The sequence below is a fragment of the Hyperolius riggenbachi genome, chromosome 2 (genome assembly GCF_040937935.1).
Source record: "Hyperolius riggenbachi isolate aHypRig1 chromosome 2, aHypRig1.pri, whole genome shotgun sequence".
Taxonomy (NCBI): domain Eukaryota; kingdom Metazoa; phylum Chordata; class Amphibia; order Anura; family Hyperoliidae; genus Hyperolius; species Hyperolius riggenbachi.
In genome coordinates, this window is record NC_090647.1 from 516,234,950 (window position 1) to 516,260,827 (window position 25,878).

The 25,878-nt window shown below is 44.7% G+C and overlaps 1 protein-coding gene and 1 long non-coding RNA gene across 2 annotated transcripts in view; both read left to right on the forward strand.

Annotated features, from left to right (window-relative positions):
- Positions 1-413: 413 nt before the first annotated feature.
- LOC137545021 (uncharacterized) lies at positions 414-3,439 on the forward strand. Its single transcript, XR_011025969.1, has 3 exons — positions 414-484; positions 620-687; positions 3,183-3,439. It is a non-coding gene; the product is annotated as an uncharacterized lncRNA (long non-coding RNA).
- A 14,360-nt stretch (positions 3,440-17,799) lies between these two features.
- CHODL (chondrolectin) overlaps positions 17,800-25,878 on the forward strand; it is a 178,164-nt gene continuing 170,085 nt past the window's right edge. Inside the window, exon 1 of the mRNA XM_068266132.1 lies at positions 17,800-17,859. Within this exon, the coding sequence (XP_068122233.1) occupies positions 17,823-17,859 (37 nt within the window). The 5' untranslated portion in view covers positions 17,800-17,822. The remainder of the gene's footprint in view (positions 17,860-25,878) is intronic.

Consider the following 25,878-nt stretch of genomic DNA (forward strand, 5'->3'; position numbering starts at 1 on the left):
ATTACCCATTACAGCTTTCTGGGCAGCACACAGTTAAACTGTAACATCGCCCACTTGAGCCATAGGGAAACATGGACATTACCTGGTACATCAGTTTTCCTCTCAGCTATAACTGACAGCAACTGATATTTTATTGACAGCAACTGATATATTTCAGATCTGACAAAATATTGTCAGAACTGGATGGGATTATTGTCAGAAGAAAATGGTGAGCTTCTGAAAGGAACTGATGGCAAGGTAACTATGTAATGTTCATTTGAAGTTACCTCATGTGTTTATTTTAAATATTTTTACTCAGTACAGGTTCTCTTTAAACAATGATGCTGGCCAGCTTCCCTGGTCACTACACAGTTTTTTTGGCAGTTGGACAGAGCAACTGCCATTCACTAAGTGCTTTTGAAAATAAATATATCCCTGAGAATGCCCTATAAAGAGATGGACTAGTCCAAAACCTGTCACTTTTGTCAGATTTCTTCTACCTATTGTAAGTGACAGCAAAATAAGAAAAAGTAATTTATGGCTTATTTTACTCTGGAAAAAATGTACTTCTTATTTGTATATGTTTGCACCTATTTTACATTTTACAATTTTCGTGGTAATGCCTCTTTATCTATACTAGGATCCTGTGTTGCCTAAAGCTGCAGAAAATGTACCGAATGGTTTCCATTTGTGCTGGCTCCTGTTGAGGTGAGTATGCATCTGAATCCCTTTAGCTGTGCCATGCATGGCTGTGGAGATTCTGCGGTATTTGATTAAATGCAGCCACACTACACATTTTTTTATTGATAGAAATAGTCTGTGATTCCCCATCTGAATTTGTGAGCAGGTAATTGCTGAGAATCACCTCTTGTAGAAATGAGGTCCATAATGTACCTGTTCAAATCCCTTCTTAAAGGACAACTGTAGAGAGAAGATTATGGAGGCTGCCATATTTATTTCCTTTTAAGCAATACCAGTTGCCTGGCAGTCCTGCTGATCTATTTGGCTGCAGTAGTGTTTGAATAACACCAGAAACAAGCATGCAGCTAATCTCGTCAGATCTGACAATAATGTCAGAAATACATGAAAGGATCTGCAGGGCTGCCAGGCAACTGGTATTGTTTAAAAGCAAATAAATATGGCAGCCCCCATATCCCTCTCGCTTCAGTGGTCCTTTAAAGTGGACCTGAACTCTTGCACAGGACAGAAGGAAAACAGAGAGAAATGCACCCTGTATAGATTTAGAGAGTTTAGCCTGTCTTAATTCCCCCTCATCTGTGATAATAATCATAACTATAATTTGATCTCTCAGCTGTGTCAGCTGGCTGCCTCGGCAGAGCAGCTAATTTGTAAGCACAGGATGTTAACCCTTTGTCTGCTTCCATGAAAGCAGGAAGCAGACACACTACAGATTTATTGCAGGATTTTTATCAACTGTAACAAAGAAATGTTTTTTTTCTATAAAGGTTATTATGCTGCTGCTTACCTTTTAGAGCAGAGAGGAAGTTCTGTGTTCAGGTCCGCTTTAAAACTGAAAAAGTCCATTGTAGAGTGGCATTTATCTTACAGATATTACAACACAGTTAGTGCTGGTTCACACTCTAAGCGTTTGAGTATTTTTTTAAGTGCTGGCGATTTTATAAATCGCCCTGAAAACGATTGTGCAATGTTTTCCTATGAGAGTGTTCACATGTGTTTGAAAAATCGCAAATACGCTACATGTACCATTTTCTGAGCGTTTTTGCTCAGTGCAAGGCATAGGGAAATCGCAAAGTGCTTGAAAAAGCGCTTTGTATAGTGATTTTCCCAGCGCTTTTAAGAATAAATACATTCTATTTATTCTTTTTCAGGTACAGACTAACCAGCAAGCTCATGGTGAACCAGAACTCATTGGAGTGTGTGAGGGGCTACAATGGTCCAAAAAGTCCCCTTATTAAAATGCTAAGAAAAACAAACGTTTGCTTTCTTAAAGAGACACTGAAGCGAGAATAATTCTCTCTTCAGAGCTCATAGTTAGCAGGGGCACGTGTGCCCCTGCTAAAACGCCGCTATCCCACGGCTAAACGGGGTTCCCTTCACCCCCAACCCCCCCCCCCCCCCGCAAAATCAACGACCAGATTGGTCATAGATTTTGCTGCTCCTAGAGGCAGGGCTAACGGCTGCAGCCCTGCCTCCAGTCGCGTCTATCAGCGGCGCATCGCCGCCTCTCCCCTACCCCTCTCAGTGAAGGAAGACTGAGAGGGGCGGGGGAGAGGCGGAGAGATGCGCTGACAGACGTGCGTGGGGCAGGGCTGCGGCGGTTAGCCCTGCCTCAACCAGGAAGAGATCCCCGGTGGCTCGGAGGGGATTTGTGAGGTAAGGGACCCCCGTTTAGCGGCGTGATAGCGACGGTTTAGCAGGGGCACACATGCCTCTGCTAACTATGAGCTCTGAAGCGAGATTTATTCTCGCTTCAGAGTCTCTTTAAAACAGAAAGAATTTGCGATAATTCAGGTTGGAGTGAGCTTGAGATGTCTCCCAGGGCGTCACTGCTGAATATATGCAAATTAACCATTTTTACCCTTAGAAGCTAAACACACCTCCATAATGGCTGGAATGCAATGATGTGTCAGCTTGTTAATTTGTACAGAGCCATAATAATCCAACACGCATACAGACTGTTTCGGATTGTTTGAGTCTCATCAGTGCATGGCATGGATTAATTTGGCTCTATGGAGTAGGGCTTGTAACACCGAGAGGTACAGACTAACCAGCGAGCTCATGGTGACCCAGAACTCATTGGAGTGTGTAAGGGACTACAATGGTCCTAAAAGCCCCCTTACTAAAATGCTAAGAAAAACAAAAGTTTGCTTTCTTAAAACAGAAATAATTTGCGATAATTCAGGTTGGAGTGAGCTTGAGATGAAAGAGTTAACTTCCTGACTAACGGCAGGAATTGAAAATCTCAATCGCTGAGCAAAAGCGCTTAGAAAAGCAATTACAAAATCGCTTTTCTAAGCTAAAAGTGCAGGGAAAAGCACTTTCAAAATGCTCAATAAATAGCTCAGCACTTGCGATAGCGCTGGCGATTTATAATGTGAACAAGGCCGTCATTATACAACTCCAAACGTTAAGCAGAGTCAAACTCCCAGCCTGTTACGTTCAGAATCATGAATTACACTCATACTACTCAACATTTTGATTTTGCATTTTTATATATGCAGAAATATATGAGAGGAAGTCAGAAAAGCATTTCTGAAACCGCTGTGAATCCAGCTTGATTCAGCGTGCGCGCCGCGGAAAACGGGAAATAACGAAGCCGTGATTTAGAAAACACACAAACGAGTGAAAGCGTATCATATCCTTTCAGGGAGACGGAGTGAAGGATGGGGCAAGAAGCCGCAGTGATGGAACGAGTGCGGGAACCATTATACACAAGAGCCATTCTTTTAAGCCACATATTTTTTTTTCCTGATTAACCTTTCTTGATGTTCCAAATGTTGTATTTCATTTTGAATGTTTTGCTGATGTATTTTTTTTCACATGTATGATCATAACACATTTTTCTTATTTGGCTGAGAAAATCTAAGATGAGCTTTGGTTGTAGACTTTTACATAAGACGCTCTCCAATCAAATGAAGTGATGGGGGGGGGGGGGGGGGGAGGAGGATTGGGATGCTTGATTTCTGGATTGGGATGCTTGCAGGTAACAAGCCAAAAACAGCTACAGATTCTGCTTGTCACCACTCAGTAGACAGGGCTGGCAGCGCGTACATCAAAAAAGGGCATCGGGAAAAAAGGGCGTGTGGTGTAAACGATAAGCAGTATTATCGTTTATAAAAATATTGTGTAGAATTTCGTTTACAAATAGTGTTTTAACAATTTATAAATCATTAAATAATGTGTATGAAATCGGCAATTCTTAAAACGTTAATCTTCCCTGTTTGTAAACTGAAACTTATAATTACGTTTGTTAAAAAAAACAGTAATATTTGTTTAAACATTATTATTATATATTGTTATGAATAATCTTGATTTATCGTTTATTATTATAATAAAATTTGAAAATATTGTTTATAACAATGATATTAATATAAGTACATTCAATCATAATAACTGTTGATTAGTATTATTAAAATTGTACTAAAACTATACCTAACCCTACTCTCACACAGAACCCTCCCTGTACCTATCCCTAACCCCTAGACCCCCTGGTGGTGTCTAAACCTAAGACCCCCCTGGTGGTGCCTAAACCTAAGACCCCCCTGGTGGTGCCTAAACCTAAGACTCCCCTGGTGGTGCCTAAACCTAAGACCCCCCTGGTGGTGCCTAAACCTAAGACTCCCCTGGTGGTGCCTAAACCTAAGACCCCCCTGGTGGTGCCTAAACCTAAGACTCCCCTGGTGGTGCCTAAACCTAAGACCCCCCTGGTGGTGCCTAAACCTAAGACCCCCTTGGTGATGCCTAAACCTAAGACTCCCCTGGTGGTGTCTAAACCTAAGACCCCCCTGGTGGTGCCTAAACCTAAGACTCCCCTGGTGGTGCCTAAACCTAAGACCCCCCTGGTGGTGCCTAAACCTAAGACTTCCCTGGTAGTGCCTAAACCTAAGACCCCCCTGGTGGTGCCTAAACCTAAGACCCCCCTGGTGGTGCCTAAACCTAAGACCCCCCCTGGTGGTGCCTAAACCTAAGACCCCCCTGGTGGTGCCTAAAACTAACCACCCAAAGCCCTCCCTGTACCTATCCCTAACCCCTAGACCCCCTGGTGGTGCCTAAACTTAAGACCCCCCTGGTGGTGCCTAAACCTAAGACCCCCCTGGTGGTGCCTAAACCTAAGACCCCCCTGGTGGTGCCTAAACCTAAGACCCCCTATGGATAATAATGTTTTACAAACATTAATAAATAAAAAAATTTAATAAAAACATTTTAATAATTTTTTTTGGGTGGATAATAATGTTTTAGAAATGTTTTATAAATAATAATGTGAATAATAATGTTTTACAAACAGTAAGGGATAAAATGTTAAATAATGTTTTAGTTTAATAGGATAAACTAGCCAACCCGCGTCGTAGCATACGCCGCATCTATCTATCTAATAGAGTACGTGCCTCAACCTTGAAGCAAGAAGAAGTAGGCTTTCCATGAGAAAATGTATGCGTGCTCAAACACCAAGTTTAACCCTAGCAAGTCTGGCTTTGCAAATCCGGCCTAATTGGCTATTCATGAGGCAATGCTCATGCAAATATGCATTTGCTTTCGCATGCCAAACTATGCAGGGTCAAAAAAACAATACTGCAAAGTGCTCTCTCGCTGCCTGGGAACCACAGCGGCACCCCGGAGTGGGAGGCTTGGGAATCCTCCCCGTGGCGCTCCTGGAGGCCTGGAGCACACCAAAAACTGCTAGCAGATCCGCAAAATGCTAGCAGATTTTGAAACGCTTTTTCTTATTTTTCTGTAGCATTTCACCTAGCATTTTGCGGTTTTGTAAAGCGTTTTTGGTGTAGTAGATTTCATATATTGTTACAGTAAAGCTGTTACTGAACAGCTTCTGTAACAAAAACGCCTGCAAAACCGCTCTGAACTGCCGTTTTTCAGAGCGGTTTGCGTTTTTCCTATACTTTACATTGGAGGCAGAAACGCCTCCGCAATCCAAAAAATGCCTCACCTCGGGAGTATGCGTTTCAGCAAAACGCCTCCCGCTCTGGTGTGCACCAGCCCATTGAAATACATTACCCAAGCGTATCCGCAGCCGCAAGTGGATCGCAAAACGCTGCCAAACCGCTCTGGTGTGCACTAAGCCGGATAGTGCTAATGTAGCATGTAGCAGGGTGACTGCTTTGTGGTATTGGATTATGCATGCATTTGCTTGAGCATTGCCTCATGAATAGCCAATTAGGCCAGATTTGCAATGTCAGACTTGCTAGGGTAAGGCCTCTTTTCCATGGACTGTGAATAGGCAGTGAAATGGCTTTCAAACTCTCACAACTGCTCACTGCTGCCTGGTAACTGCTTGCTGCTGCCTGGTAACTGCTTGCTGCTGCCTGGTAACTGCTTGCTGCTGCCTGGTAACTGCTTGCTGCTGCCTGGTAACTGCTTGCTGCTGCCTGGTAACTGCTTGCTGCTGCCTGGTAACTGCTCACTGCTGCCTGGTAACTGCTCACTGCTGCCTGGTAACTGCTCGTTGCTGCCTGGTAACTGCTTGTTGCTGCCTGGTATCTGCTCACTGCTGCCTGGTAACTGCTCGTTGCTGCCTGGTATCTGCTCACTGCTGCCTGGTAACTGCTTGCTGCTGCCTGGTAACTGCTTGTTGCTGCCTGGTATCTGCTCACTGCTGACTGATAACTGCTTGCTGCTGCCTGGTAACTGCTTGTTGCTGCCTGGTATCTGCTCACTGCTGCCTGGTAACTGCTTGCTGAGCACACAGCTCAACAGTCTGTGGAAAAGAGGCCTTAAACTTGGTGTTTGAGCACGCATAAATTTTCTCATGCAAAGTACTTCTTCTTCTTGTTTGAAGGTTGAGGCACTTAGTCTATTATATATATCGATATGTTTAGTATTTTTATAAACGTTATTAGTCACGGGTGCATTTTCTAAACGTAAATCATCACAAGCACAGTTATAAAACATTAAAAATCTCCGGGCGCCGTTTGTAAAACGTTATTTATCTCCGGCGCCCTTTTTTCCCTGTTTGGCGCCCATTAAACGATATTTATAATGGGAGTGAATGGGGCGCCCTTTTTGTCCACTTGTCTCATGCGCCCAAATCTCCTGCTTCCCTGGCAGCTCCCTAGAGGCAAATTGGGTGATTGCCCAGGGCTTCAGAGCTGACTAAAGGGGCCCTCATAACTACCTGGATCGATAGTGCTTCTGCAAAGTACTAGTGACACTGGAGTACTCTCTTCACTCACCTGGCTGGCTGGCATGCTCCTTCTTCAGTCTTTGTCTTTCCTTCCTCATGCTTGCGAGCGCTCCTTCTCCATGATCCGGAACAGAGCCAGATCATCCACACAGCAATTCTAGACAGTTGCCTAGGGCCTAGAGTGAGTCTAGGGGCATTGTGGATGCTAGCCCCCCATCAGGGCCGGATTTACCATAAGGCACTGTAGGCACGTGCCTACAGGCTCCTGATGATGGAAAGGCAGCTCACTTCCCTCCCCTAGTCCCTCCCTCCTTCCCTATGCAGAGTCCTGAGCAGAGAGTAGATGAGAGGTTACTCTCATCAGTTAGGGGCATTTCTAGCTTCCTAATACTTGGAGGCAACTCTAGCTACTTAATACCAAGGATAGCTCTGGTTATGACAGGCAAGGGAAAACACTTGCGGTGTTGTTCAGTGGGTGTTTGTAGGTTAATGGAGGGAGACGTATAAGGCGCAAGGACATCTGTCCCTATAGGCTCATGTGATGTAAATCCGTGCCGACCCCCACCAAATCTAACTAAAACAGCCAGGTGACCATCAGTGCTGGGCAAATAGTGCTATCTTGCCCAATGCCCTATTTCATCTTAATCCTTTTCTGAACCGGAGGCCCGTTAGGCCCTGTTCAGACTATGTGCGTTCCTAGCCGTTTTGAGGGAACGCGTACGGGTACAATATACGCATAGAAACGCCTATCAATGCTTTCCAATGGCCTCGTTCACATGTATGCGTATGAGACGCATACGTTTCTCATCCGCATTGCTGCATGCAGTTCTGTGCGTCACGCGCAGAAACAGACACAATGAAAGTCTATGGACGCGTATCAAAAACACGTACTATTGCGTTTTAGCGTACGTTTCCCTCTGTGGTTCCCATAATTTTTTATTCCCCCGGGTCACGTGTGTGTGCAAAACGCAATAGAAAACGCATTTGAGCACAAGAAAAACGCATGCATTTTTCACCTTGAGTTTCTTTGAATTTATACGCGTTCTACAAATGCTGACAGTCTGAACAGGGCCTTACGTGAGTGCATATGTGTCGCCAGGTTACAGTGTATGACTCTTTTAACATCATTCCAGTCCATTTGACTTGGTTGAGACACTTTTCTGCATAAGAATCCTATTGCTGTAGCAATGTCCAGTCTTGTAATTGCCTATGTAGAGTAGTTTTACTATATCTTTTCTGTACTGACAGTCGTATGGCAGTAAATCACCTTGATTTATTAATTTCCTTCAGGTAATTTCTTTGTGTCCATAGGACAGTTAGCTTGTTTTACATTCCCAAACTAAAATTTCAATAACTACTCTTAGTTACGTAAAAGAACATTTGAAACCATTCCCACACATTCCCTGTGTGTAAAATAATTTATTTTCACTGCAGAAAGTAGTAGAAGCTTGTGTATCTCTGATAACTGGAAAAGGCAAGAATCTCCATGTGCTTGTGTCTTTACCCTACCCCATCCTTTTCTCTGCTGAAGTGACTTAGTTGTGGAAATTTTAGTTCTGGGAACATAAAGCCACTTTAAAGTGAACGCCAATGGACGTGGCCGTGGTGGCAGCCCCAGAATCGCGTAACGTTCGGCGTAAAGTCCTGGGGCAGTGGTTTGTAGGGGATTGCGCGCGTCGATATGCGTGCATCCCCACTTGGATGACGGAGCTCCGCTCCGCCTTCAGTCTCCCAGCGGTGATTGCCGCTAGGAGACTGTTAGACAGCGAAACCGCTGTCTATTTGCTAGGTACAGCGATGCGATCTATGGCAGCACTGTACTGGGGACAGCCGTGTGACACGGCAGTCCCCCTGAGACACAGGAGAGTGATCGGCTCTCATACGCTGAAGCTTATGACAGCCGATCGCCACTATTGGCTGGCTGGGGGAGGGTTTTTGGATAATAATTAAATAAGGAAATATATTTATAAAATAATACAAAAAATATTTATAAAAAAAAGTATATATATACATCCTGGCAGGCATCAGACCTCACCAAGAAAAATCTCCTTTGGTGGGGAGAAAAGGGAGGAATCACTTGTGTGCTGAGCTGTGCAGCCCTGCAGTGCAGCCTTAAAGCTGCAGTGGGCTATTTGTTGAAAGATGGCCCGGTCTTTAGGGCGGTTTAACACTGCGGTCCTCAAGTGGTTAACTTACCTGGGGCTTCTACCAGCCACCCTGTGCCTGCCCCTCACTGAGAGATCCTCCAGTCCATCCCAGCTCCCTTCTTTCTTCTGGATGTGTGGCCTGGTCCACTCGCCTCCTGATCACAATCCTGTGGGCAGTATGTGGAAACCTCTACTGCGCATGCGCAGAACGCTCCTGCCAGCAGGAGCGTGACCGAGGTCGCACATGCGCAGTGGCTATGGACTCCCCGAGTCACCCGACCGAAAGAGGAGGGAGCTGCGGGGCATTGGAAGATCCCTCAGGGCACAGGGCCACTGCAGAGGGCTGGTAGAAGCCCCATGTAAGTCAAACTCGTTTTTTTTTTTCCTTGCGATTTAGGTTCCCTTTAAGAAAAAGGGATTATGGTAAACAGAAGACACACCATATACAGTATTTATACATAGAATGCTGATCCTTGAAAGCCAGTTTAGTAATGCTAAAATGCAAAAAATAATTACCTGATGGGCATATTTTGGAGATGAATAACGTAATAACATAATGAAAGGAAACAAAAAAAGTGATATTAGAGCCTTTAATCTTTTTCCTTTGAGTTGTCTAAAAATAAAAGGATAAGTCATTTTAGTAGATGGGCTCTTCAGAGGGAACGTATAGAATGATCACATTAGTGGATGAAAACCATTACCATTACCTTTAATAACGGAGACAGCTTGCTGACTCACCCTGTGACACTGCTGCACCGCTACTAACAAGAGTCAGGACTTAATCACATGATCCCGAATGAGTCAATCAAGGAATCAGCTAAAAGCTTGCTCTATACTGCTGCTAAGAAATATTAGCTTTTTTTCATTCAAAGCAGGAATGAACTCTGTAAGCACTGCATATCTACGGATCAGTGAATAATGGAGCACAGCGCCTATGCATAAAAATGATGAGCGTAATGACTTAATTACGATTTTGCGAAATTTCGCGTAATTAGTGTAATTACGATTATGGCCGTAAGTACATAATCGTAATGAAGAAGGATTTCGCGAAATTCCACGTAAGCGTAATTTTCGCGTAATTTTCACATTACAGTGGGTATCGCGAAATTACGTTTGCCTTGCATGCAACTGTTTGTAAGCGTAGTTACATAACGTAATTTCGCGATAGTTCATATTACTGTAAGCGTTAATTTTCGCGTCATTTTCGATTTACGTATATAAAATTCGCCATGTAGTGATATTCCGCATCAAAATTCGCCATGCAGACGAAAACGCGAAAAAAAAATAAGCTAAATTTCGCGAAAATTAAGCGAACACGAAATTACTTTATGGTTTAACGCGAAATTACGTTATGAACGAAACGCGAAATTACGCGTTGAAAATTACGCTTACGGTATTTTCAATTACGATTTTAATGGCAATTACGCTACCATAATTTCGCATCTTAATAGCAAATTTCGCATGCGTCATTATAGTAACGCAAAATTTTGAAAATTTCGGCTCAACACTAGCCACATTAAAAAGATACGCTTATCGCTATTTATCGTAAGTACTGCATAATAATGGCGCACAGGGAAAAAAGAAGAAAAACGGCACACAGTAACGTTATTTATCAATGGCGCAGTTCATATACCAAACAGCAGATGTTATTGCGCACAGTAATGTTATTTATCAATAGCTAACCTACATAAGCCAAACTGCAGAAGTTATTTAACTGCAAAACGGTGAATGGATTTAATGTAACACTGTCAAGGTTAGGGTTAGGCACCATCAGGGGAGATTTAGGGTTACACACCACCTGGGGGGGTCTTAGGTTTAGGCACCACCAGGGGGGTGCTTAGGGTTAGGCACCTCCAGGGGGTGGTTAGGGCTAGGCACCACCAGGGGGGTGGTTAGGATTAGGCACCACCAGAGGGGTCTTAGGGTTAGGCACCACCAGGGGGGGGGGCCTTAGGGTTAGGCACCACCAGAGGGGTCTTAGGGTTAGGCACCACCAAGGGGGTCTTAGGGTTAGGCACCACCAGGGGGGGTTTAGGGGTTAGGGATAGGAACAGAGAGGGTTCTGTGTGTTAACGCTAAATAACGATAAGGCTTTAACGCTAAATAACGATAAGGCTTTAACGTTAAATAGCGATAAGCAACAAACGGATTAGCGGCAACAACGTGCGCCATTATTCGCAGGTGCCATTTTGAGATGGATCTGCATATCTAGCATCATTGGTTTACAACCATAACATCATTTCTGTGGTTAGGATTTAGGAAGAATCTTTTTTGCATATAGTTTTGGTAAGGACTCACAGCAATCACAGTCACAGAGCGTTCTTCTAGTACAGTCATGATCGTAATCAGCTAATTACGATTACGCAAAATTACGCGTAAATTTGCACATTTACACCTATACATAATTACAAATTGTTAATTTAATTGACTTTGTATAAGCATTCGTAATTACGCATGCATTTACGCGTAATTTTGTGCTGACTTTGGCGGTGAATAGCAAAGCACCCATACATGTTATTGCTACCAAAATTTCTACATATGTTAAGGAGATTAGTCGGCACAAGAAAAAAAAAGAATTTTTCAAAAACACCTTTTAGTTTTTCAGATAATAGATTTTAAAAATGCAAAGAAAAATGGTTTTTAAACAAAAAAAAAATGACAGATTGAAAACCATTTTTCTTTGCATTTACAAAATAGATTTTCTCAAAAACGACAGTCTTTTTGAAGTTTTTTTTTACTTGTACCCACTATCTTCCGTAGCATAAGTAGCAATTTTGGTAGCAATAGCATGTATGGGTGCTTTGCTATTCCCCCCCCCCCCCCCCTAAAGCCGTCACGAAATTACGCGTAATTACGAATGCCAACAATTGCATAGAAAATTATTACGCCATTCCCTAAAATTTCGCATTATGATTATGATCCGTAAATGTGAATTGTCCGTAAATGCGAGATAGGTTTAGGTAGCTAGTGTGTGTGTGTGTGTGTGTGTGTGTGTGTGTGTGTGTGTGTGTGTGTGTGTGCGTACGTGCGTGCGTGGTGTGGGTGTGTGTGTGCGTGCATGCGAGAGAGAGAGTGTGTGTGTGGGGTTAAGGGTTAGGAATTGGGTCGGTAGTTTTTGGGGGAGTGGGGAAGGCCTAAAACGTAAAAAAAAAGCGAGCTTAACTTACCTGGGGCTTAGACCACTGATCAGTCTGTAAAAACGAACTAAGCCACGGCAGGGGACCGGAGGACCGGTTTGGCATGGCGTGGGCACAGGACAGCTGCAGGGGGCCAGTTCAACCCCTAGGTAAGTTAAACTTTTTTTTTAACACTATAGGTTCCCTTTAAGGGTTAGGCATCAGGGGGGAGGGTTCTGTGTGAGAGTAGGGTTAGGTTTGCCCATAGGAAAATATCTCACACTATATTTCACACTTTATAGTAAAATATTGGAATTTAATACAGATATTTTATGATCGGTCTTACTGGGGCACCCAAATTTCCAGGCGCCTTTATTTGATGAACACCTTCTAGTCACCAAGTAGTGACACAACCCTCATCCATTGCAGACTCGTATAGCATGATAGCATGTGGTTTAGAAGGCATGTATACACTGCTACCAAACGTGAAACGAGGGCACCCAGCGAGGACAGGGAAGGTGCTATGGGATCCAGATCCATAGGTAGTATCAAATTTTTATTTTTTTGCACCACTTGATATTTACTTTAAAGGGCACCTGAACTCTTGCGCAGGACACAAGGAAACAGAGAGAAATTCACCCTGTGGTGATATATTGGGGTGTTGGTGATGTTAAGGATAATAAAGGAACATATTCTTTCATTTTTCTGCCTGTGTTCCATGTAGGTCTGCTAGAAGGGAGCTGTGGCCTTGAGTTGCTTGGGGCCAGGAAATGGGTGATTGTCTTGACCATAAAGTACTTTGAGTTTCTGTATGCAGTTCCTCTGAGAGTGGTTCCCTGCTAATGGGATTATCTGCTTGGCTTTTTGAACTCAGAAGACAGCCCATTGTCTCAATACACAAAGCAAGACTACCCCAGTCTGGAGACTAACACAGGAATGTTTGAAATGTACATGACAGCCTACTGGAAATGGGTGAAAGGTAGTGATGGCCCGAACCGTTCGCCTGGCGAACCTTTCTGGGCCTCTTACTACTTCCGGGTCGCAATGACCCGGAGTAGTACGCCTGCGCTGCCCGGCGGAGCGTGTCCTAGATCACGCTCCCGTTGCCGGGCACTTTCTGCGCATGTGCGTGACGTCATGAGTGACGTCACGCTCATGCGCAGAGAGTGCCCGGCAACAGGAGCGCGATCTAGGACGCGCTCCGCCGGGCAGCGCAGGCGTACTACTCCGGGTCATTGCGACCCGGAAGTAGTAAGAGGCCCAGAGTAGCAGAGCGGTTCGCCGGCGAACGGTTCGGGAACCATTCGCTACATCTCTAGTGAAGGGGTGAAGTCCTTTTGATACCATTTTTTACCTGTGGAAATTGAAATATTGGTGGAGGTGCAAACGATACCCTGTAAATTACATCTATTGGAAGGTGGTTGGAAATCTCTGCAGACTTTAAGGGCTGAGACAGGAAGGCTTTGATGCTAGGAAATAATGGGAGGAAGCCTTAATCAAGTTTTCACCTGGAGTTGAAAGCCTCACTTCACAATCTTTTGATGTATAGACTTTTACCTGGAAATGGAATATGTCTGAGATTTAATTAAAAACTAGTTCCTCCCCTCCCCAAGGAAGTTGCAGCCTCCAGGCGTATTGCACAGTATAAAACCGTAGCTAGGATAGCCGCAACTGGTAGTTCCTGGAGGTAGTCCACACGGCTAGAACTAACCTGGTTCCTGACCAGAAGTGCGTACCCCCGCAACAACGCCAGATCGATATGCTGGTACGTTTATTTCCCCGTTTATTTTGGTAAGCAAAATCGCTTTGTGTGTATTTTTGTACTTTATCTTTGTAACTTTTTACTTTGTTTTTGTAATCTTTTGTATATATTCTGTTCTGCATTGTTCCACTTTTTTCCCTGGAATATTAAATTATTATTTAATAAGCTTGACTTCTGCCGTACTAAACTAACATTCATAGCCTTGAAGAGATTGAAGTGTGTATAAGTCCATGCCTATTTGTATGCTTGAGCAACACTACCATATGAAATTGTAATTGCATTGTGTGTGGCGGCGTTTGTCAAACGTTGGTCTAAAGCGTGCAGCTGACCCAACGTACGAAAAACGCCAGTGCGAGTAGCGACAGCAGAGTAGCTAACAGTATTGTTCGGAACGACTGTTAGTGGTTTTTTGCTTCACTACAGTGTAAGATTGCAACTGTGTGTGTGTGTGGGTGCGTGGCGTTCCCGTATTCTGCCTAAGCGCAAAGCTGACCCGAATACAAAAATGCAGAGTGCGCGCTGAGGACTCGACAGCAGAGTGGAAGTGTCTAGCGAACCGCTAGTGGTGGCAGTGAGAGGTGTTCTGAGGGGTCCCAGCCTTGTTTTAGCTCGAATAAGGCTGCTCCCCGCTTGATCTGGTCAAACCCGCAGTCGGGAACCGTATACGCAGGCGTGCCGCGAGTCGGTTCCTGACACACCCTGTATGTATTTAGAAATAAGAGCCTGTCTAATTCCCCCTCATCTTCAAGTAATCATAAGTGTAATTCGATCTCCAGGTGTGTCAGCACAGAAATTCATCAGTCTGGGCTGACACAGCTAATATGTAACCACAGGATGTTAATCCTTTGCCTGCTTCCATGAAAGCAGGAAGTAGACACACTGCAGATTTATTGAAGGATTTGTATCAGCTGTATCAAAGAAATGTTTTTTTTTGAGGTTTTTTGAGGTTACTATGCTGTTGCTTATCTTTTAGAGCAGAGAGGAAGTTCTGCGTTCAGGTCCGCTTTAAAATGAAATAAATATGGCAGCCTTCATATCTCTTTCAATTTAGGATCACTTTCATTGCACATTCTTTGTGTATCTTCTGCAGTCCACATTTACACCTGAACTCCCTCCAGAGCTATATGATATACTCACACTGCAGCTGCCATCACCTCAGTAGATCGGTAAGTAGAGCTGATGTGGGGATCTTCACACAGAGAATGTATAAGGAGAAGCAGAACGTATATTCCAGTCACTCACACAGTGGAGGTTTTCATGTCTGCGCAGTGAATCACCTTTCAGCATGACCTGTTTCTGCATGATGGAGAGAGAGAGTGCTTTCCCGTCACCCCTGTCAGCTCAGGTGGCACCAACATCTCTCTAATTCTATCACTTGTCTACCAGGAAAACATGAAAGGCCTCGCGTGTCACCTGTCACTTGACACCGCTCACACTCTGCGACGGTCCACCGTGCGCTATGTATGACCTCCACCATTCCATATTCAGAGAGGTATGAATAATAAATATTTGGCTACAGAACCAGAAGGAAAAACTTTAAGAGTATGAAAATGGTTGGAACTGAATCTGTTCTGTGCTTAAAACACAGACCACATATTATTTATTCTTTATCCTTTTTAAGTACCCCTGAAGTGAGAGGGATATGGAAGCTGCCAGATTTATTTCCATTTAAACAATGGCCACAATTCACTAAGCTCATCTCCTGTCTTTATAAACATTTCTGAGCTGTTTTTACTTTTATCACCATGGTGATAAAGCATGTAAAATTCACTTAACATTTTACCTCAGGCAAACCTAAAGTTAAGAATTCTGTCTTTAAGTTAAAGAGAGATTTCTAAAGTTAAGGTTTCAATCCATAAAATAACAACATAATTCTAAAGCTAAAGCCAGGATGTTAATTCACACAGAGGAATGCAAGTGTTAAGTGTGTGAGAAGGTATCACCTGGCTTGAGCTGTCGTTAAGGGAAGTGTTACTCCAGGATGCAATGTAAAGTGAAGTATTCTGAGCTGTAGGGTTTATATCTTGCTAGTTTATGTGTAAGAAGACTCTGTATAGACAGAAATATACATGGCAGGCACACAGAGAAGGAGAGAGAGGGAGAGAGAGACAGCAAGCATATACACACACACACACGCACGCACGCATGCACGCACACAGAAACACACACAGACCCAGCCACAGTCTATCTATCCCTCTCTCCTTTTCTTGCTGTTCTACACAGGCTAGCTGTAATCGTCCTGGCAGGAGGAGGGGTGGAGCTACATCCTGCCTGCATGTGCTACTCCCCTCCATATCTACTGCATGTAAGAATAACTACAGATGTAACAACTTAAAGGGAACCAGAGAGGAAGCTAGGTAAAAAATAGAGAAAGCTTTTATACATACCTGGGGCTTCCTCCAGCCCCATAAACCTGGATCGCTCCCACGCCACCGTCCTCCGCTTCCTGTATCGCTGGTACCGGGTCCCGTCACCTCCGGCGGACACGGACAATTTTCCACATAAACAGGGGCTCCCACCATATCCTTACGCATGGCACGCGTAAGGCTAAGTAGGGAGCACCTGTGATGCGGAATATTGGTCTCGTCTGCCCGCTGACTGGCCGATTGGCGGAAGTGACGGGACCCAGTACCGGCGGACAGAGGAAGCGGAGGACGGCGGCGTGGGAGTGATCCAGGCTTATGGGGCTGGAGGAAGCCCCAGGTATGTATAAAACCTTTCCTCCCAACGTCTCTGGTTCCCTTTAAAGGACATCCAAGGGCAAAAATAAACTAATGAAATAAACAATTGTAACTATCCTCCTACTCCTAAAAATTACTTTTTAAGACTTCCCACCGTTGTTTTTTAAATTTAAATCTACTCTACTGCTCAATGACACATTTATTGAAGTATGCCAGTGCAAAAAAAAATCTATGAACTATTGAACCTTTTTATCTCTTTCCTGCTTCCAGAAGCCATTTACTGCCAGGAAAATTTTTCTTGGCTATAATTCCTCATCGGTGAGGGTTACGCTATAGTCCAACCCAGTCCCGACCCCAACAGAAACGGTAATTTGCGTACCCAATGTTTAACTTTTTCAGGCAAAGAAAGAAATAAGGGAACACAGCATAGTTATTTGTGTGGTTGGCACAGTACATACACATGTCTATCCCATTATGTCACATGTCACCTTGGATGTCCTTTAAGGACTGGACCGAAAAGACAATATCTAAGGAAAACTTATCACTACACCTTAATAAGGCAAGATTCTTTAGTGAATCAACACTTAAAATACTGATTGACGTGTGGTGATACGTTTTAACTTGCCTTATTATTACCAGCAAGATCTTAGTGAATTGATTCCAATACCAGTTGCCTGGCAGTTCTGCTGATCTCTTTGGCTGCAGTAGTGTCTGAATCACACCCCTGAAAAAACATGCAGCCAATCCAGTCATACTTCAGTCAGTCATAATGATGCCCCTGCAACTTACTTCTTACAACTAGACCTTAAGCCCGTTACAACAACGTGCGCTAGGCCTCGGCCGCTATACCCCTCAATGCCTGCACAGTCAACAAGCATTGCGCACGCACGACCATAATGCGTATGCGCTCGCACGCCGCAATGCAGGCGCACACACCCACCCCCTGCACATGCCCTCCTGTGCTATCCAAAGTCCGCCTGCGTGCCGCACATGCATACTGGCCCAAACGCACGGACACAGGAGGACGCAGGGACACAGGGAAATGATTATATAGGATGATACCTTCCAGTTCTGAGAAGATTTTGTCAGAACTGAAATATAGGAGTTGCTGTCAAATTTATATCAGTTGCTGTCAGTTACAACTGAAAGGACAACTGATGTGCAAGGTAATGTCCATGTTTCCCTATGGCTCAAGTGGGCGATCTTAAAGTTTAACAGTGTGCTAACTCGGAAGCTGTTATGGGGTAACCGCCATTTTCAAAATGGAGGATGGAGAATTCCATTGTTCACAGTGGACAAATGGGACGGAGGAGAGGAGAAAGAGACTACACAGGAGGTAAGTTTGACGTGTGTATGTTTATTTTTAATTTTCAGTTTAGGTTTGCTTTAAGACAAGCCGACTTACAAATAAAATGATATACTGAATACTAAGCTTGCTGGATCAGAGAATTCTTGTATCAAGTGTCGGCTTATGAGTTGCATGTGCATGTTTTCTGTGTATAAGGCTCCCAGCATACAGTCACAGGTGTTTTATTCTGATCCGCTCTGTCAATGAAGATGTCTTTAGCTTTCTCCTCCAGCCCCTAATGCTTTGTTCTTTTGATGTATGTATTTCTTGCTTGTTGTGACTAATCCCTAATTGCAGCTTTTTCGTTTCTTTATTCCTGATAAGCCTGCAGATGCACATACAGCCCAGCAACAATACACTTACAGCACACGGAAGCCCTTTATGTATATATATATCAGCTTTTTTTTATTAATAATATGACAGCATGTTTCTACGAAACAAAACAACATTGTGACAAACCCCTTTTTAAACTGATAATTTTGTACGGAGAGAGAATAATGAACTGAGGGCATGCATTCTTCCAGTCAGAGGCATAACTAGGGGGTCCAGAGCTGTGGCGGGCTCCAACTAATACCCTTCCACAGGGCCTAGGCAGAGGCGAGAGAGGCTCCAGCCTCAGGGCGCAGTGTAGGAGGGGCGCACAACTCGCTCAGTGATCATTCCCCTATTGTGTTTGAAGCAGAGAGAAATAAGAAAAGGGGATACATGGCAGTGACTGCAAGCCAGATAACTAGAGATTAAGGTGTTGGGGGCTCTGGGGCGTCTCTGGTGGCCATACACGGTACAATAAAAACGTTTGATTTTCCCGTTTATTCGATCTAAATGATCGAATTGAATGAAAGTTGAAAATATTTTTTTTTTTCGATCAAGAAATTCGAACGACTATCCCGTTTTTTCGGGAAAAATGATCGGACATGCTGGAAAAATCTTTATATTCGATCTAACAGAATAATCGAACTAAATTATCTAATTGAAAAATTGTACCATGTATGGCCACCTATTAGCAATCAGTGTGTGACGGCTGGGGTGGGAGGGATGGAGCGGCGCACTTTGATGTCTCAGCCTTGGGTGCTGGAGGACCTTGTCCTGGCTCTGACCTTCTTCCATTCCTCTGATACAGGGGACTATACTTCAGATCAGATGTTTTTGTGGCTATGTTTGCTATGGGTGTGAAGATCATAATGGCCCCACTTGTTCTATGACCCTTGTCAGTGGCGTAGCTGAGGAGCTATGGCCCCCAGTGCAAGTTTTACATTGAGCCCCCAAGCACTCTATACATAACAATTGATATGGCGCACCACAACCTGCCAAGGAAGGACAATCACAGTGTCCACATGTTTGTTTTTCTTACTTTGTACAGCGGAATATGCTGGTTGCTTTATAAATCGGTAATAATACTGTATGGCCAGGTTTAGTCCTGCTGGAGGGTTTTGTGGGGAAGGCAATGGGGGGGGGGGGGGGGGGGCTTTTGGGCCTGAAGTTTACTTACCTAAAGTCTCACTTTATAAATATGAGCTCACAATATTAGGCCTGGAACCTACTACAAGTCGTAAATCTCTATTGCAATCGCACGAATCGAACTTACGCAGAAGTTCGCGTTCACGGTTCGCGAACCGAAACTCGAAGGTTCGGGCCATCTCTAGACTTCAGTCAGCGCACCAGATCAGCATGTTTGTTCAGAGTCTATTGCTAAAAGTTTCAGAGGTATAGGCTCAGCAAGACAATCAGGCAATCTGCACTGTTTAAAGCGGACCTGGACTTTGAACTTCCTCTCTGCTCTAAAAGATAAGCAACAGAATAATTACCTTTAAAGAAAAACATTTCTTTGTTACAGCTGATACATATCTTGCAATATATCTGCATTGTGTCTACTTCCTTCTTTCATGGAAGCAGACATAGGGTTAACATCCTGAGTCCAATTAGCTGTTTTGCTGAGGCAGCCAGCTGACACAGCTGAGAGATCAAATTACACTCCAATTACACTTGTGATTAGTCACAGAAGAGGGGGAATTAGACAGGCTAAACTCTCTAAACACATACAGGGTGCATTTCTCTGTTTTACTTTTGTCCTGTGCAAGAGTTCAGGTCCACTTTAAAATGAAATAAACATGGCAACCTCCACATCTTTCTCACTCAGAAAAGGTTTAAGATGAAACGGTACCCTAGGCAAGATAGCAGGTTTTGCAAACTGCTGATGATCACCTGGTTTTCTTTAGTAAGATATGTTTGGGGCTGGTGTCCACCAGGCCCCTAGATTATCTCCGGGCCCTAGGCAACTGCCTAGGTTTGGCTTGAGGATGTTCTCCGCTTTCACTTCAGGTTTAAGGCCTGGTGCACACCGATTCTGCCTGTGAAGACGCTTGGCTAATGTATTTCAATGGGATGGTGCACACCAGCGAATTGCGTTTTTTAGCAAACCGCAAACGTGCCTCCTGCCGCATGTTTACGGTTTACAGAAGCGTTTCTGCCTCAATGTAAAGTATAGGAAAAATGCAAACCGCTATGGGAAACGCTAGATCAGAGCGGTTTTCCAGGCGTTTTTGTTACAGAAGCTGTTCAGTAACAGCTTTTACTGTAACAATATTTGTTATCTGCTACACAAAAATGCTCCCAAAAACGCTAGGCATGTTTAGAAAACGTCTCGAAACATGCCTAGAATCGCTCTGTAATCTGCTCCAAAAACCTCCAGCGTTTCGAAGGATCTGCTAGCGGTTTTGGTGTGCACTGGGCCTCAGTGTAATTACCCCCAGAATGGTGTAAAACTTCTATAGGATACGCAGAAACCTGTCTCTAAAACTCATTTCACTTAACTGCCGTCGGTAATTGTCATCTGTCTAATTCCACAGTAGCCGGTCTCCTCCTCCTCGGCTCCTCCGCCGACAAACAGGCCTCCGTTTTATAATTAAATGTGCTGACAACATGAATTGGCCTGTCAAGGAAAATTTGTCAGTGACATTTAAAACGAGGTAGTTGTTTTTGCTACACTAATTGTTTCCCTTCTGTTGTGCTGTCTCCCAAAATTAACCTCCTTCTTTTTATGTTACATTTGGGTTAAATTTAGACCGCAGGAAACAGGTGCATTTTAAATTTGTAATTACGGAAGCATTTCGTCTGCAGTACCTTCCGCGCGGATTTATTGTAATGGGTTTGATTGATGGCGTTTGTCTGAATACCGCATGATGATCCGCAAGTGAAAATGTAAGAATAAGTCTATGCCTCCCTTCCTCCTCTCTCCTGTTTTTTATTTCACGCAGACATCAACTTAAACTGGAAGGGTTATTTTTAAATGGTAAAAATGATTTACTAGACAGCAAAATAAAAAACATCTTGTTGCAGACGTCTGAGGCTGGATGAGATGTAAATATGTAAATGTTGTCTATTTCCTCTTCATGTTGAGACTCAGAACATGATCAGTCAGTAAATGGAGTTACACTCCAGTGAAGTATGGAAATTTTGCATTTGAATGAACGCAAAGCTTTCTCGATTGTCACAAATCTGATGGTGATTGTGTGCGGCAATCAGCCGACTTCTGCAACAGCAGCTTTAAAGGGACTCTGAGCACCTCTCATGGGCATGCATTTAAGACTCTGATCAGGACTGCAAATACTTAAAGAGACTCTGAAGTCTCTAAAAAAACGTTTTTTATTTCAATAATCTGTTTAATAGCTTAGCCCTAACTAAACCACCGCATCCCCCACGGCTATTAACTATCTAAATCATCCCTAACGTGCCCTACCTCTCCCCTGCAAAATCCACGACTTTCTTGGATGTGGATTTTGCTGCCCTAAGCGCTTCCGTGTGAGGCAGGGCTATGAGCCGCAGCCCTGCCTCACACGCGTCTGTCAGCGGCGGATCTCCGCCTCTCCCCGCCCCTCTCAGTCTTCCTTCAGTGAGAGGGGCGGGAGAGAGGCGGGGATCCGCCACTGACAGACGCGTGTGAGGCAGGGCTGCAGCTCATAGCTCTGCCTCACACGAAAGCGCTACCCGTAGTGTGCCCCGGGGAGTTTGGGGGTATTTAGAGCCGCGGGGATGCGGCGGTTTAGTTAGGGCTAAGCTATTTAAACAGATTACTGAGATAAAAAACGGTTTTTTTAGAGACTTCAGAGTCTCAGAGCTTGTGCTCTCCTCTTTCATTTGATGCCTGAATAACCATTCTACACCAAATGGTTTTTGTTTGATTCAATTTAAAAATTGTGGCTGCCATCTTGGCTCTGTTATAACTTCCGGGTCACCCCTGTCTTCTCTGTTAGAAAAATGCATCACTGAATGAAGCAGGAAGAGTAAGTGACACACATGGCCATTGCAAGAGGCTCCTCCAGAGGGGTCATAGCACGACTTTGTTGGAAGTCATCTGGCTTAAAGGCATGCCCATGAGAGGTGCTCGGAGTCCCTTTAAAGTGATCATACATCTAGCGATTTTGTGGCATAACAAACCATACAATTAAATAATTTTAATGTATGGTCTAGAAAGGGGCCCGGATTTGAATCACAGGAGCCTATAGGGAGAGATGTCCTGGCACCCTAGACCTCGCCCGCCATGAACCTAAAAACCCCACTGGGATGCACCACAAGTGTGCTGGCTGGCCCAGCTGTCACTTCTCCCCAGAGCAGGGACAAGGTCCTCCAGCACCCAAGGCTGAGACACCAAAGTGCGCCCCTCCATCCCTCCCACCCCAGCCGTCACACACTGATTGCTATTAGACTAAGAGGCACCCCAGGGCCCCCAACACCTTAATCTCTAGTTATCTGACTTGCAGTCACTGCCATGTATCCCCTTTTCTTATTTCTTTCTGCTTCATACACAATTAGGAATGACAGCTGAATGAATTGTACGCCCCCTCCTACACTGCGCCCTGAAGCTGGAGCCTCTCCAGCCTATGCCTCGGCCCGGCCCTGCTTCTCCCTTACTTGCCTTTCTTGCCGTGGGTAGCTACAGATGTCCCCTAGCATTAGGTAGCCAGATGTACCCTCAGTTTAAAGGAATTAGAGGTTTTCCGAATGAAGGGAGATCTGGTCAGTGGTATGCCGAGAGCAGGGTGAGTAATCTCTCATTTATACTTTCATCAGGACTCTGCATAGGGAAGGAGGGAGTGAGCCACATGGGAGGGGAGTGAGCCGACTTACCATCAACAGGCGCCTGTAGGCACAAGCCTACAGTGCCTTATGATAAATCCAGCCCTGGAATAAAATGAAAATTGGTGGTGAATCATTCCCACACCGATCAATATTTTGATCCATTTTGGGCTGAAATCAGTCGAAAAAGCACTGATTGGAAATGCTGAACAATCTTGGTCACATGGCAGAAACTGCATTCGATATCACCACTGTTGTTCACCACTGTAAATGCAGGTGGGGAGATTAGACCCAATCTGAAGTCAGTCTCGGTAGTAACAACAAAGGGGTGACATCGTCTCCTCCAAAGGGGTGGGCAAGAACTAGACTGATATAGGATAAACAGAGGCACCAGAGAGAATAAAATACACCAAAAACAGTATAAAAGTAGGAGGCAGTGGTGGACTTACCTCCTAGCAGATGACACAATGGGTCTATTTCAGTATAGAACTAAATTTTACTGAAATTTTACTCCACTTTATTGCGACACATTTCACGGTTCAAAATCGCTTCCTCAGGTAATAGGGGAGTAACAAAGTCGCCCACACACTGAGAGACTTAGCACAGTTACTCCCCTATTGCCTGAGGAAGTGGGATTGAACCTCGAAATTCAACAAAATATTGTTCTATACTGAAATAGACTCATTGTGTCATCTGTTGGGAGGTGAGTCCACCACTGCCCCCCCCCCCCCTTCCCCAATTTTAAACTGTTTTTAGTGTACAAACTGTGGAAAATTCTTTCAAATAGGGAAACAAACAGCAATAGAAGCTTAACCTCCTTAGCGGTAACCCCGTGTGTGACCACGGGGTAAGCCGCCGGAGGGTGCCGCTCAGGCCCTGCTGGGCCGATTTACTTAATTTTTTTTTTGCTGGACGCAGCTAGCACTTTGCTAGCTGCGCCAGCACCCCGATCGCCGCTATCCGGTGCGGCGCGCGGCCCCCCCCCCCCCCCCCAGACCCCGAGCGCTGCCTGGCCAATCAGTGCCAGGCAGCGCCGAGGGGTGGATCGGATCTCCCAATGACGTCCCGACGCCGCTGACGTCGGTGACGTCATTCCGCCCCGTCACCATGGCGACGGGGGAAGCCCTCCAGGAAATCCCGTTCTTTGAACGGGATTTCCTGATCGCCTATCGCCGGAGGCGATCGGCGGGGCTGGGGGGATGCCGCTGAGCAGCGGCTATCATGTAGCGAGCCCTCGGCTCGCTACATGATTTAAAAAAAAAATAATTAAAAAAAACTGCTGCGTTGCCCCCTGGCGGTATTTTTCATACCGCCAAGGGGGTTAAAGTGTTCCTGAGCTAAAGCTGAGCCATATGGATCCTGAAGAGGCATCCCGTGGCGCCCTTTGGTCCCCATTTTGCTGCTCTCGGGCCCCCCAAAGATTTCCAACAAGAGCTTGTCAGAAATCTGATCGGGGCCACACTGTTCTTCAAGCACAAGCACGGCCATATTATGCCATCATGAGTACGGCCGTGCCTGCGCAGTAAGATGGAGCAGCTCATGCTACTGTGCAGGCGTAGCCATGCTTGAAGAGGAGCATGGTTTGGATCTTCTGGAGGGTCCTGGTGACTGGCGACAGGGGTGAGGGGAACGCAGGGAGCCTTTATAGGATGCAGAGGCTTCCATTTTCTTAGGTAAGTATTTATTTTTTGACCCGGTTCTCTTTAAAAAGAGACTCTAACCTATTTCCAAACTATCGAAAATGAATTTGATTTTTTTATGCTGAGGTTTGGCTTTCATTTTATTTTTACAATGCATTTATTCTAAATGGTATATTTGCCAGAAAATAAAGAGCTGCAAATTAGCAATTTCAATGAACAATGTAGGGCGAGTGACCTGCTGTACCTTACTGTATACCATTTACCTATTTTAATCTGCCTAAAATAATACAGTGGCTCCTCTGCCAGGAGCCCAAGCCAGGAAAGGCTCTTTATGGAAATAGTGGAGAAAGGAACAGAGCCTTCTCAGTCATCTCAGTTTTACAGCAAAGTTCAGAATATACGGCCACACTATGACCTAGCCATGCATCTGCGGATGAGTGGGCTGAATTCCTTTTCAGCAAGTCATAGTATCTCACGCTGAGTGCCATCTGTAATGGATGCAGTCAGAGAAGGTTAGCAAGAATACTGTATATATACGAGTGTATAAAACATACTGGAAGAAAAGATAAAACAGGCTAAATAATTACTGCAGACAAAATCTACTGCATTGCTGTCCTGGCTGTGGCTAAACTATTTTTTGATAAATAAAAGAAGCTAAACACTTTTACGCTGTGTAAGCGTTTTTTATTGGAGGTCCTGCATCTTTGAGTGGCCTCACTGGCCTGTCACTCACCAAATGTGCCGCTCACCAAGGAGCTTACAATCTAATCCCTGCCATGTGGAGGGGAGTTTAGGATGCTGTCAGTCCGGGGGCAGCTGGTGATAGTGGGCCTTGGGCTGTAAAAAGTACAAATTTGGCCCTGGTGGTAACCAGGTGTCACCTGAGGCTGGACCCCTTCCCAGAGGCATTTTTGGACCCTGTTGGCTGCTGGATTTTCATGGGCATTTTCAGTACCCTATTTTACCGCAGCATGGCGCTAAATCAATGAAAGACATGGGCGTAGCAATAGGGGTTGCAGAGGTTGCGACCGCATCGGGGCCCTTGAGCCAGAGGGGCTCCGAAAGGGCCCTCCCTCAACCACAGTATTAGCTCTCTATTGGTCCTGTGCTCATAATAATCGCCTCTATAGATACTTTGAATATTAGTAATCATTAACACACTGTTCCCCATCCCCTTCTTGCACCTCTGACACTGTAGTTGCCATTGGCAGGTTTTGGTGCGCCGTATCAATTGTTATTTATAGAGTGCTTGGGGGCCCCAATATAAAACTTGCATCGGGGCCCACAGCTCCTT